We start from the raw sequence: 13625 nt of genomic DNA on the forward strand, positions 1-13625 counted from the left end.
TCAGAATGGAACAGCAGCCATAAGCTTGCATACAGATTACATATTCTGAAACTGAAATGGTCACTGAAGACAGTGAGGTAGGAGAAGTGGTCACAGCTGACTTTCCTTGTGTGTTAGACATGCAGACAGAGTGAGATAGATTATTGATGCCTACTGTAGTCACCTTTTTTATTTGCTAAAAATATGCCTAGAAGGACAGAAATCTATCTGCTTTTTTCCCCCAAAGAGACAAGCAGAACAGTTTCAAAAGTTTGAGTTGATGTCAGATGATCCAAAACTGGGAATGGGTTGTCAGCACTACTGACACCAGCTCATTGTTGGTTCCTTTCGTTTCCAGCTGATGCCCTAATCAAATGAAAAGCTAATGCATCTACAGGGAGGGAAAGCTGTGGAGAGGAAGATATACCAATGAATTCCTTTTAGGAAGGAAGGGTGCTGGATTAAATGAGCTTGAAACAGGCCCAGGTCTGCTGCAGTATCCTTTGAATTTACAGCTGTAGCAGGTTTATCTTCATCAGTGTGTGATGGCAGTAAAGCAGGCAGTAGTTGGTTTCGCTGTGGCAAGTGTTAAAAGGACTTGCAGAGTGTTTCTCCTGGTTTTAGACATATCTCAGTCTTTATCTCCTTATACAAGGAGCAGTAGATCATGAAGAGGAAATGTAAGAGAGCCTCTTTCTCTTGGAAGCTGTTGACCAAATCAAAGCTGCTCATAGCCAGAACTCTTTTGACTTCTTGTGACAAAGCTCTTGTGAGAAAGTTTTTAATAGTGGAGAACTCAGAGAAGATCAGCAGAAAAGGCAAGTGGTGAGGGGACTGAAAGGAGGACTTCTGCCTTTGAGTTATGTGTGTTGGCAGCACTTGGCTATCTTTGGTGGATCTCTACTGGTGTTTGTTATATATTCCTGAAACATGTGGCCTCTTAACCAGGTTATTCTGTAGGAGTGTAATTGTTAGTAGAAAACTGGTAACAATTTCTTCCAAGAGAATGGATTTCCCTTGAGGGGATGGTATCAGTAGTAGGCCCAGATCATAAAAGTACATTGTGGATAGGTAGGTATCCTGCAGTTTTTTGAAAAATTTGTATCTGCAAATACAGAAGAGTTAGTGTACCTTTTTTTTTTCCTTTTTTTTTCTTTTATAATTCCTGCCATGAGAATCTCTAGAGCAAAGACATAACCACAAAGCAACAAGTTAAAATGAATGACAATATCTTGGATAGCAAGAAACACTTCTTCAGGCAGACTGAAACTTTGTGGGCAGTGAGGAGGGGAAAAAACACTACAGAGAATGCTGCAGTGCCTAGGGTAGTGAAATACGTTACTCCTAAAACTTTGTTCAGGAAATGTTATAATCAGAGACGTTATATAATAAAGTTAATATTAAGATTTTCACTTTGTTTTTCTGCCTGTATTCACCAAAGATGCTGTCTAAGATGTTGGAGTATCACAACGATTAGATGGCCAAAACTGGTTAGTTAAGCATTTGTGTAAAATGGGTGGTTGTTTTAAGAACAGGGTTCTGTAGTTAATCAGTGACATGAGGTGTTTCCTGCTGTCAGTGTCAGTAACTTCCCTATGACTGTTATGGACACACTTACTTGGCTTGATTGTGTTGGAGTTGTCTCTTGTCCTTAGATTGGGTAACAGTGACTTGACTTTCTTTGAAATAATGAAGTGAAACTGAAAATGCCACCTTCCTTTTGAAACTTTTAATTCAGTTTCCTTAGGACTGTGTAAATTCCAGTCATTTCATTGTGTGGAGGACTGATGATAGAAAACGTCAAGTGTTGGAAGTGCAGGTCAGCTTTGATCTAAGCAGTTCGTGGGTTTCTTGAATAATTAAGGGATACGCAATTTCCCAGAGCAACAGAGGTCAGCTGCTTTGAAGCAAGGGCGGGTGATGTATCCACCCACTGTGTTCTAGAGCAGAGTGGTTTGTATATAGTGTAATGGCAGAACTTCTTGTGGCGTTACAGGCTGACTAATGTCTGGTGTGTTTCCATGAAATTTGGGTGACTCCAAGTTAGCTGAGAATAGTGACTCATTTGTAGTATCATCTGCCTAAAGACATACTATGTATCAGAAGGGGAAACAAAGTAAGATTGTTTTCTGCATTTAAATTGGGGCAAGAGATTACATGACAAATTTTATATATGGGGTTTGGTTGCTGTTTTTAAAGAGATACAGTTAACAGTATGAGAAATTCTATTTTATAAATGTCTTTCTAGCCAGGTATCCTTGATCATGGTAGTGGGTATTTTGGGTAGTTTTTGATGCCTGCATGTAGTTAGGAGGGGGAAAGAGAAGATTATTTCAGTGACCATATACAGTTCCTTTTCAGTATTGCTTGCCAAGGTTTAGTGTGCTGTTGCCAGGAGCCTTTTGGTTCTTCTTTTGAGAAGGTGCCTGTCTTTTCAGGTTATAAAATAAGCTACAGGAACATTTACCCATTCCCCTTCCTCATTTTGTGGAGCATGATGCATGTAGGGATGACGTGAGGTAAGAAATGTGCATGTTAGCCACTCTAAGCCATCTCAGACTCACACCTATGAGTATGTTATCTGTCTGGGCTAAGAAGAGGTATGATGTCCTAGATTGTCAGGAACTTCCCCTGGGAACCAATCAGAAGTGAAGTTATGGGAGCTGAAGTTGTATTGAAAAGAATAATAGAGTGGTTTGGGTTGGAAGGGACCTTACAGATCATCTAGTAATCTAGAACATAGATCATTACAAATCTAGAAGTGGCTTGCAGGTGCTACCTGTGTCTTTGTCCAGAGCATAAGATTAGGTTTCAGGTGGGGATAACTTGTGCTTTGGCTGTGCCAGATCTAATCTGAGTGTGTTTACAGTAAGAGCTGCTGCCCTGAGGCTGTTGCAAGATGAAGAGGGATGGAGGTGCCAGTATACATGCTCTTGTGTAGGTAGAGCATGATGTGACACTCTCTAGGTAGTCAGTGGGTGAATGAATGCTGAGAGTGAGCCAGCTTTTATCAAGCAGTAGTTTATTGTTATGCTAAACTCTTAAACTAAGAAAGAGATTAAATTAATCTCAAATAACCAGGAATCTACAAAGGAGGCTTGTAACTTCTCTTTGGTACACTTCTCCTCTATTGAGTATCTATTTGCAAGCAAGCTCAGATATTTAAAATGGTGGTATTTAAAATCACGAGTGCTGCTGTTCAGAGTCTTGTGATTGTTTATGTCCTGTCAGCTTTCTGTTGCTTTCTGTTGGTGTCTGAAAGCAGCCTGGCTTTGCATTCTGTTTGTGATGGGTCTGGAGCATTGTCAGGAAAGATGATAAAGGTTTGGCTTTGAACTTCAGGTAGTCGTGCTGTATAAGCAATTGGGCTGCTGCTCTTCTCACTGTAGAATCCCTTTATATATCTATCTGTATATATATCTTATATATATGTAAGTAAGGAGCCAACTAAAGGCACAACAAGCTACTGGCTTCTGGAGAAAACAAGCTTTTTGTACCCAGTCAGCATGAAAAATCAAGATCTAGCAAGCTAGATGAGGGTAGTAGGTGGAACTTCCTTCTGTTTCACAGATATCACAGAATGCTCTGAGTTGGAAGGGACCCATCAAATCCAACTCTTAAGTGAATGGCCCATATAGGGATTGAATCCACAACCTTGGCTTTATTAGCACCAGGCTCTAACTGTATTTCCCACATGTAAAGTGATCTATCTCTTGCTCTGCTTTATTTCTGGGTATCCATCTCTGTCAGCATTCCTCAAAACACTTTGGACTGTTCCAGACTTGAGACTTTCAGCTCTTGAAAGGCAGGCTGTCTTGTTTTTCTTGCACTGTGTAAGATAAACCTTATGGCTGGTCTCTCCCTCAGTTTGAAATGGTCCAATGGAGTGGGAGACCAAAGTGGTTTCTGAAGCTGCATTTTTAGACATGAGTGAGGAGGCCATTCCCATGGTATCTGATCACATGTTAACACCTTTGTATTCAGGTGTAGAAGGGGGTGGTCTCTGTCAATTGGAAAGGTACAATCTTAGTTCAGTCTTTGCTCATGTCTACTTTGTTTTATTTCTTCACATTAATAAGCAGTATTTTCTTGTCATCGTAGAATTTTTTGATAGAACAAGAATGAGAGGATATTCTTGTCTTAACCACTCATCAAGCTGTTGCTAAGTTGGTGACTAAACACTTAGATGAGTAATGCTGCTTCTTCTGGTGTGGGCGTGTACATTGTAATTATATGGGCACACCAGTGTAACCTGTCTCTTTTTTTTTTGTCTCCACCTATATCCCTCTTCTCTTTCCTTTCAGAGTACTTGAATCCTGAAAACGGAGGGCAGCAGATGTACTCTATAAGTGACGCTTTTATTAAAGGTAAGGAAAAGCTTCAAATGCGCATGTTGTGTATGTTTTTAATACAATGATGGAAACTCCTTAATACTCCTTTAATAGAGCATTGACACTTTCAAAAAATTTACTCGACTGTAAATCTGAAATTATTTGTGGCAAAACTGGTGTATAAACTATACTTTGACTTTCTTGAATGTCCTTTCAAGCTTAAATTTCTTTCACTTCTCAGATTTCTGCATTCAAAAATACTCAAAGAAAAGCTTTTACTTTTTTTAAAAAACAAGTGTAAGTGGCAAGTCTGTTCACAGTTTCTCCACCAACAAATTTATGTAACTGATTTTTAACTTCCTGTGCAAGCAAATGAAGATGTGATACAATTAACTGCACTGCTTCTACAGAGTAGCTTAAAGCTTCTTCTCTTAAATCTTTCTGGGTTTCTTGTCATCACCACCATCATCACTACTACTTCTGAAATGAAAGGCCATTACATGCACTTATGTGTTTTTAAACCCTCGTGCTTTCCATACCATGGCAAGATGCACTTGTGGGCTTTTTTCCTTCCCAGTTAACGCTGTTGATTTTGGCGAGCTTTAAGAGGAGGAAGTAAGGAGGAAACCCCAATGTCTGTATAGCCTGAAAAATCAAGTCTTGGGTTAAACTGATGTTTAGTTTTTAACTGAGCTTTTGCAGAAGAAAGGGGGAAATCAGTGTAGCTTCTATTAATCATCTACACAGCTAATTTTGTGTGTGGAGCATCTGGAAGAAGTTAACTGTTGTTTTTTAAGAGGTTTTTTTTCAGTAGTCCTCCTTGGATTACTATTGTCTAAAGATTTTGCTTAACACTAAGAAGTTTTAAGCTTCAGCTCTGAAGGCTTACATACTTGCTTGGTGAAAACTTATTCACTACTAGGATAAATGACTTACAATATAGTCACCCATTATGTCAATGTGGAAGTTTATAGCTTGCCTCTATAATATCATAATAACTGTGCAGTAAATAACCTAGTAACTCTTTCAAAGCATGGAAGACTGTGCTGAAATAACCTCTAATTTTGGTACTGCAAAACAGAGAACAGTTCTAAGGAGTTACTACATAATATAGTGATTGAAAGTGTAATTATATAGGCACACCTCCTCAACCTGAGAACCATGACATCTACGTTAAACTCAGTATTTCAGGAGGCTTAGACTCATGTCTTAGTAAATTCTTTCCTTTTCAAAGTAGCCTTTCAGAAAGACACAAGCAGTCAAATGTGATCTTATATTAGCAAGGTTTGTTTGTCTCTTGCAGAGTCATTGTTCAACAGGAGGGTGGAGGAGAAGTCCAAAGAACTCTTATTCACACCCCTAGGCTGGCACCACAGCAATCTGGATCTGCTGAGAGAAGAGAATGGGGAGAAACAAGCCATGGAAAGGCTGCTGTAAGAAATGTAGAAAAAGGAATTTGTCTATCTTGAGTAACAACTTCTGAAGCCCCTCTATTCCACCAACTTTCACTGGGGCTTGAGCTACAGTAGGCAATACAAGGAAATTATTTGCATTAAGAATGCAGAATTTTTACAGTATATATTGGTTAGTTTTTTTATCTTGTGATGTTTATATATTGAGTATGGGACCAGAGTTGGCTGCAGAACATTCTAGGCGGCTGTTCCTTCAGAGGACTTCTGTATTGTAAATGTTAAGAAATTTACTTCTGAATGACTTCAGCCAATCACTGCACTATATAATTTTTTTTTAATGAGAGGTCTATTTATTTTGCCTTCTTTACAGGTCTGCTAATCACAATCACATGATGGCACTGCTTCAGCAGCTTCTATACAATGAGTCCCTGTCACTGTCCTGGAGGGATATTATTGTACCTGTGGTCTGCCAGGTAGTTCAAACAGTACGGCCTGATGTCAAGAAGAGAGATGATGATATGGATATCCGCCAGTTTGTCCACATCAAAAAAGTAAGTTTCATGCAGTGGATGTAGGGAAACAAAAGGGTGTAGCTGTTGGCAGCACCCCTTGTTTGAAGAGAATAGTCCCTTTCCCACTGCCCCCAGCATATTCAGCAGTGTAACTGGCTGACTTGGCCTTTGGGTAAGGTGGGGTTCTAGAAAAAGTTGCACAGAGGGAACTTGGCATTCTCTGAAAGGTGCTTTAATGCCCTGGGGCTGACGTCTTCTTTCAGGCTGTAGGCTGCAGAAGGTAGCAAAGAGTAACACCTCTGTAATGACTTCTTCATTTTTTGGTTTCTGCTTGTTTTGTGCTTGAATTGGACATGTACCAAATGCTGGATAAGTAGCTTGCAGGACATGGTGCAGCAATCTGTTGCCCTGTACCTACCCATTATGGAGGATTCAACTCCTCCCATGCCAAGTACAATGACTTTTCTTCCAGAGGAAAACTTAATTGTAATGGAATGGTGTATCCAGTTCTGCCAGATGGCCCAGTGTTGACATTGTTGAACTGTAAGTCTGGAGTTCTGGCATGCAAACTTTCTTCTGAGAGTCTGATGTGAAAATGACATCCAAGGAGCTAGTGTGACTGAGGACTGAAGATTTGGGCTTAGTTTGCTTTGGCCAAATTCACCTCAGCAGTACTCTTGTTTGAAAGCCATGTAAGATTTGATGAGAACCTTGCGATTCTGGTGGTAGTTCTGTGGCATCTCTTCAGGCACCATCACTTGTTCCTGCTTCTCCTGAAACTCCAGTTCAAAGAGCAGTTGTTGAGGTGAAAGCTCTTCATAGCTGTCTGCTGTTTTCACATGCTGGTAATATAAATGTCCTCTGAAACACGTTACTCAGAAATCTGTTTAATGTTGTTTATTACTCATGGGATCGCCTGTGACTGCAGGCACACCAGTCAACTGTTTGATGTGTTCAGTTGGTAGTTAGAAGGTTTTTTGGTTTTCTTTCTTTATTTATTCTTTTTCTTCCCTTTCTTTACAATTAGTTTGTTGTTAATAGAAATGGCATGTGTAAAGGTATATGCTCTTCATGGCCTGTCAAAATTCGGTTCTCTTGTCGTGCTCTGGAGTATACTGGTTTAACAAATAAGCGTCTCTTGGGAGGGGTATAGAAATCCTAGAACTCAGTACTTGTTTTCATGTTGTCCTAAGGTTTTCAGGCTTTAAAGGGAAATCCTTATGTGTCCAGTGTGACTGTATCTGATCTTTCATCTGATAGTTGAGGGTGTAGCTGAAGCTTGCACATCCCCTACAATAGGTATTCTGTGTATTAGCTTTACTGCACTAGAGTATGTGGGAGTGTATGACAGTTCTAAAAATGTTCTTTGCTTTGTTAGATCCCTGGTGGAAAGAAATTTGACTCCATGGTGGTGAATGGATTTGTTTGCACTAAGAATGTTGCACACAAGAAGGTAATGCAGCTTGATTAATCTTAACTGTAATGCATGCTGTGGAAACAAGGATGCTCTGACTTGCTTTTTGTGTCAGGAAGCTTCTCTTAACATTTAGGAGGTTTGTGAGCTTTCTCTGCTTTGAGCCCCCAGACAAGAATAGCTTTCAAAGCATTTCTTTTCCGAGCTGTTTTGTTTTCTAGCCCAGAGATTTTAGGGGAGAAACTCTCCTCATGCATGTATAGAAAAACATCCTTTCCACCGCTACCACCACATGAGGCATCTAATCATTACCCCAACTTTTAGCCAGAAAAAGGCATTTGTGGTTCTGACTTAGAATAGTGTAGTGAAATGAGTCTTTAAGGCAGGAGGGCAAGATAGGCATGAACTGCATGAATCAAGTGTATCAAGACTTTGGGGCTCTTAGCAGTGACTGGAAATTCTCTCTAGCATTGCCTGCTTATGGACAGTACCTGTGAAATTTCAACAACTGGGTGTAAGAACTTCAGAAGAAGGAAGAATGTGTAGTTGGGTCTGCAGGGGAGGATAACTGAGACCCTGTAAAGGGAGGTGGGGGCAGCAGGGACCAATCATGAGAAGTCTGTCTCTTTTTCTTGTCTGAGAAGTCTGTCTCTTGCGTCCTTCTTCCTCTCCAGGTATGTAGTTTTAACTATTTTCGTGTCTTTCTTAGATGAACTCTTGCTTAAAAAATCCCAGAATTCTTCTGCTAAAATGCTCAATTGAGTACCTCTATCGAGAAGAAACAAAGTTTACCTGCATAGAGCCTATAGTACTTCAGGTGAGAGTATGCTTTTGTTCTTGGTTAAAATAACTCTAACAAAATCATGATCAGTGCATTTTTTTCAGTGTGTAAGGTGGAGTTGAATGAGTGAGATTGCATAGAAAAGAGAGAACTTTCCTCTTCTAGTAAGCTAGCTAAGAGATCTGCTGCAGTAAGTAGAGTACAGACTCGTAGCCTTGCACTGAGGGTTTTTGTCCTCAGGTTCCATGTCCTGTGAACACATGTGTGAGCTTTTGATCCTCAAAATGCAGCTTTTTAGAAAACTTTTTTACTTTTTTTTTTTTTTTGAGACTTTCTGAACTGTATGTTCCTTATACAGTATTAGAGCTAGATAAGGTTTAGGTGTGTGAAGAAATGTTTGAAAAGTTAGTGTGAGTGAGAGTTAGGTCACACCCATGTTATTTTTTGTCAGGCTTGAAAAAATGGAACAGCCACCAGTGCAATGGAGTGATGAACTAGAAAATATCACTTTGGAACAGGTGCCCTGCCCCTGTGAGCAGGAATGTGCCTTAAATATGAAAACACTGAAGTACATAGACCTTTTCTTTAACACACTGCAGTCTTGTCTGAGAATCAGTCTTTAAGTGTTTGCTAGGACGCACATAAAAAAGATATTTGGTGCCCTACTGAGCTTGGGCAGCAATGTTTGTTTCTCTATTTGACTGTTTTTCATAGTGTGCATTTAAGACCACTTCTGTTTAGTGGTTAACAGACAGGATTACAAGTATGAAAGCTTCAGCAGTAAAAGTTACCTGCCTAATGAAATGGTTAATGCTTAAACTCAGACCTGTCTATTTTTCTGAATGGGGTAGAAGTATCTGCAGTACTTTGTAAATATTGGTCTCTGTGATTGTTTCAGTGTCTGCTTCAGAACATAATCATAACTAATTGTGTATCTGCATTAAAATCCTGTGGGACAGAAAATACTACAATAATCCTAGTTTGATTGAAAAGGTTAGCTTCCAGCAAGACCTATATCTTTGTTACACTTACATGAGTGTCTGTGTTCTGAGGAGCTGTCAAACTATTTTTGTGGTACCTTTGTAGTGCACAGAACTTTTAAAACCCGACTGATGTGAGCTGCAATAACACAGTTGAGAATATCTGGCTTAAGAAGACGTATCCTCCCTCTAGCAGTGTAGACCTTTAGTTCTGATGAGTTGCAGCCTGATTTCTCTTTCTGTGCATGGTAATACAAGTGTGTGGGGGTAATGAGACGAAGATGGCCCTGGTTAGAAGAGCAGTTTTGTAGTGCATAGCATTTGGGATGGGATTTTGGGAGCACTGTCCTCAAGTACAGATTTAGGGACTGGCAATGTGTGTACAGACTTATAGAGGCACAGAGCACTCTCATACTCTTCCTGAATGTGTCTCTGACTGCCACTCATTAGCATGTGTCTGAAGGTGGAGAACGTAATGCTGCAAACAGCTTTGGTTTATGATGCTCTGATTCTAGCACCTTTTGAATATAAAGTTTTTCTATGTGTGAGGGTGTAAGGTGCACCCTCTTGTATGTATGTTTGGATTCTGCTGCAAGTCTATTACTTCATGTTGTCATTGGACTGTATTCTCATGTGAAATTAATGCTTATTAAAAAAGTACTGATAAACTGAGCCTTGTGCTGTGGGGGTGGGAAAATGTTCACAGTGGACTACTGCTGGTGTTTTCTGGATAGCTGTTTGCCCTGTTTTATAGGAAAGGACAGTATGTAAATGAAGTGAAAAGTAATATTAAACATTAAAGTGGGTTTATTTTCCAGGTGGGTTTGCAGTAGTTCACTGCCATACTTTATTCCTGTCTGCAGGAAAGGGAGTTCTTGAAGAACTACGTACAGCGGATAGTTGATGTCCAGCCTAATTTGGTCCTTGTTGAGAAGACTGTGTCCAGAATTGCCCAGGACATGCTCTTAGAGCATGGTATCACTCTGGTCATCAATGTCAAGCCGGTGAGCATTTCTGATCAGAGTTAGACTCTGCCTTGTGGTAGATCTCTTAATGTCTCCTTGTAGCAAGCCCCCTGGAGAAAGCCAAGAGTTGTCTTATTTTCTAACGAAATGTGGGCTCTTTTTTAACCATACTTCTTTTCCAAGAAGGTAAGACAGGCAAATCTGTAACTTTTTCCTCAGCTCTTCACACTTACTGTGCTGTGTCCTTGTTTGATGGGTCCTTGTACCCTGGTTTAGTTCTAGTTGAATTTGACACCCATTTGTAGCAAATCATGCCTGAGTCCTGAGTGATTGCCAGAGAGCCTCCATCCCTATGAGGCAGGATACAGACAGCCATACAGAGAGTAGCTGTGGGAGTTGGCTGAGCTTCTGGCAGAGCCAGCATTATGCTGACTGCCCTGCACCTCCTGGAGGTATCTGGATCTAGTCAAGTGAGAAGTTCTGGGCAGGGTACAATCTCACCAGAAATACTTACCCATGTTTCTAAGATCCTTGTATATTGTGGATGTGGATTTGTGGGACTGGGTTTAGCTGAGAGCTTGCATCTCAGTGAGAGGTTTCCTAGATCACACTGGTGTTTTTTGATTTGTTAAGAGCAAGGTAAAGATGCCAGTGTCTGCTTTGCCTTGTAGATTCTTACTGTTCTTTCCATTTTTACAGCAAGTGTTAGACCGGGTAAGTCGAATGACCCAGGGGGACTTAGTGATGTCAATGGATCAACTGTTGACCAAACCACAACTGGGGACGTGTCATAAATTTTATATGCAAGTTTTTCAGTTGCCCAATGGTGAGTAAAGCTTGATGTGCCTTAGCTCATGTGTGCGAAAAGACAAATGCTTTGCTTCTTTTTAAATAGGTCTTAACTGTTGGCTTCCTTGTGTGATCATGTATCATCCTACTCATTTTATTTCTGTTCTTGGAACTACAGTGAACTGTCTATGTAGAGAAAAACATGATCTTACTAATATGAGACACGCTGTAGATTTTAATTAGACTGATTTCTTTCTTCCAAACTGTTTTTTCTCTTCCCACATACTGTAGTTTCTCTAGTCCAACTTCCTGTTCAAAGCAGGAAGGATTAATTTCAATGCAGCATCAGATTTCTTAGGGTTTTGTCAGCCAACTCTTGAAAACATCGCAGGGCAGAGATTTCATAGCCTGTCTGGGCACCATCCTCACTGTAAAGAATTTTTCTGCATTGAAGTAGAGAATCGTAGAACAGCCTGTGTTGGAAGGGACTTCAAAAGATTATCTGGTCCAACCTTAACAAATCCAATCAAAATTTGCCTTGTTGCAATTTGTGCACAGTTCCCCGTGTCCTTGTGCACCTTTAAGAAATGAGGTTCCTTTTTCTCTGTAACTCCCCTAGGCAGTAGGAGTCTACAAAGGAAGGAAGAAATGCTGCTTGACAGGTTACCAGTGGTGCTGGCACACATAAATGCTGTGGATGCAGATCTTTGTGGGGATGCAGTCTTTGCATTCTCTTCATAGAATCATAGAAAGATTTGGGTTAGAGGAACCTTAAAAATCATTTAGCTCTAACTTCTCTGCTATAGGCAGGAACTAGACCTTCCACTAGATCAAGTTGCTCCAAGTTCCACCAAATCTGTCCTTGAACACTTCCCTTTTCACTTCCTTATTGCCCCTTCCAGCCTTTAAATTGCCCTCAAAATGTCACAGGCTTTTGACTTGTAAGGATGAGCAAATGTGCCTGGGAGGGAAGTGATTCTTTTGCTCACTGCTGCAGAATCTGTAGTCATCTTAGAATACGCTGTTTAGGTCAGGGTGTTCCGTGTGGCCTTCACTTTGACTTTATGATGGCTTGTTTTACAATACAGGAGATTTATAGCCAATGCTTTTTTTTCTTGGAAAAATAAGTTAGTACAGTAATGTGCATTTCTGCAGCTACCAATGTTACTTGCTCTGTTAGAGTCTCCTGAGTGTGTGGGATACCTAAAAGCAGGTTAACTGTAGTTGTCATCCTAACTCCCACGTATTACTTTTCTTCTAGATCAGACAAAACCCCTGATGTTCTTTGAAGGGTGTCCCCAGCACCTGGGTTGCACTATCAAGTTGTGTGGTGCTGCAGAGTATGAGCTGGCTCGTGTGAAGGAGATCCTGATCTTCATGGTCTGTGTGGCTTATCATTCCCAGCTGGAAATCTCATTTCTTATGGATGAGTTTGCCATGCCCCCTACTCTCACCAAAAATGCTTCCTTTCACTCCCTTATTGAGGAGCCAGGAGATGAAAATGAACAACAGACCCTCTTCAATGGTGAGGATTTCAGCACAGCAGTCAAAGACATTGAACTATCCTCTGAAAAACTGCCCATAATCTCTGAGTCAGTGTCCCCTGATGAGGTCAGTTTGCCTGAACCAAGAGGTGTATTTGACAGAGGTGAACAAGAGAACAGTCAGGTGGAAACGGTGTCCTCCAAGCAGCAAGAGCACCACAAAGGGGAATCACCATTTGCAGTGTTCAGCTCTGTACCTCATGCAATACCTGAAACATCCCCACTGCCCCTCCATGGCATGGACCAGCACTTGGCCACTCTGGATAACCAGGCACTAGAGCCTCTTCAACAGGCAGATGATTTACAGGAATCCAAGAATCAGATGAGAGTCTTCAGAGACCCTCTCCAGGATGATACTGGTTTATATGTCACAGAAGAGGTAACTTCGTCTGAGGATCGTCTCAAAACTTATTCTGCAGCATTTAAGCAGGAGCTGAAAGATGTCATTCTCTGTATTTCTCCAGTACTGATGTTCCGTGAACCATTTCTTTTGACTGAAAAAGGCATGAGATGCCCTGCCCGGGAATACTTTCCTGAGCAAGTTTATTGGTCTCCTCTGCTCAATAAGGAATACAAGGAGTTGGAGAGCAGAAGGAAGAGGCAATTGTTGCGGGATCTTTCTGGACTACAAGGGAGGAATGGGAGTATCCAAGCCAAGGCTATCCAAATCTTGCCTTCTCATGAGCTGGTTAATACTAGAATAGCAGAACATCTACGTGACAGCCAGAGCTTAGCCAGAATGCTGGCTGACTATCGGGCCAGAGGAGGGAGGATACTACAGAAGAGCACAGATCCTTTTGCCCAAAATAAGGATGTGTCTAGTGTCCCTACTGGAAAAACTGGGAGCAGAACTGAAGAGGAGGAGAAGGGACTGGCTCAGAGTGAATCATCATGGTCTCATAAGGTAAGATTGAGTTG

General features: G+C 40.9%; 1 protein-coding gene across 1 annotated transcript in view; it reads left to right on the plus strand.

Annotated features, from left to right (window-relative positions):
- The first annotated feature begins 545 nt into the window (after positions 1-545).
- LOC138113667 (1-phosphatidylinositol 3-phosphate 5-kinase-like) overlaps positions 546-13625 on the plus strand; it is a 38671-nt gene continuing 25591 nt past the window's right edge. The window contains exons 1-9 of the mRNA XM_069022303.1: positions 546-797; positions 4284-4346; positions 5614-5743; positions 6093-6273; positions 7613-7687; positions 8358-8465; positions 10273-10413; positions 11074-11200; positions 12425-13611. Of these exons, the coding sequence (XP_068878404.1) occupies positions 647-797; positions 4284-4346; positions 5614-5743; positions 6093-6273; positions 7613-7687; positions 8358-8465; positions 10273-10413; positions 11074-11200; positions 12425-13611 (2163 nt within the window). The 5' untranslated portion in view covers positions 546-646. The remainder of the gene's footprint in view (positions 798-4283; positions 4347-5613; positions 5744-6092; positions 6274-7612; positions 7688-8357; positions 8466-10272; positions 10414-11073; positions 11201-12424; positions 13612-13625) is intronic.

The sequence above is a fragment of the Aphelocoma coerulescens genome, chromosome 7 (assembly GCF_041296385.1).
Source record: "Aphelocoma coerulescens isolate FSJ_1873_10779 chromosome 7, UR_Acoe_1.0, whole genome shotgun sequence".
Taxonomy (NCBI): Eukaryota; Metazoa; Chordata; class Aves; order Passeriformes; family Corvidae; genus Aphelocoma; species Aphelocoma coerulescens.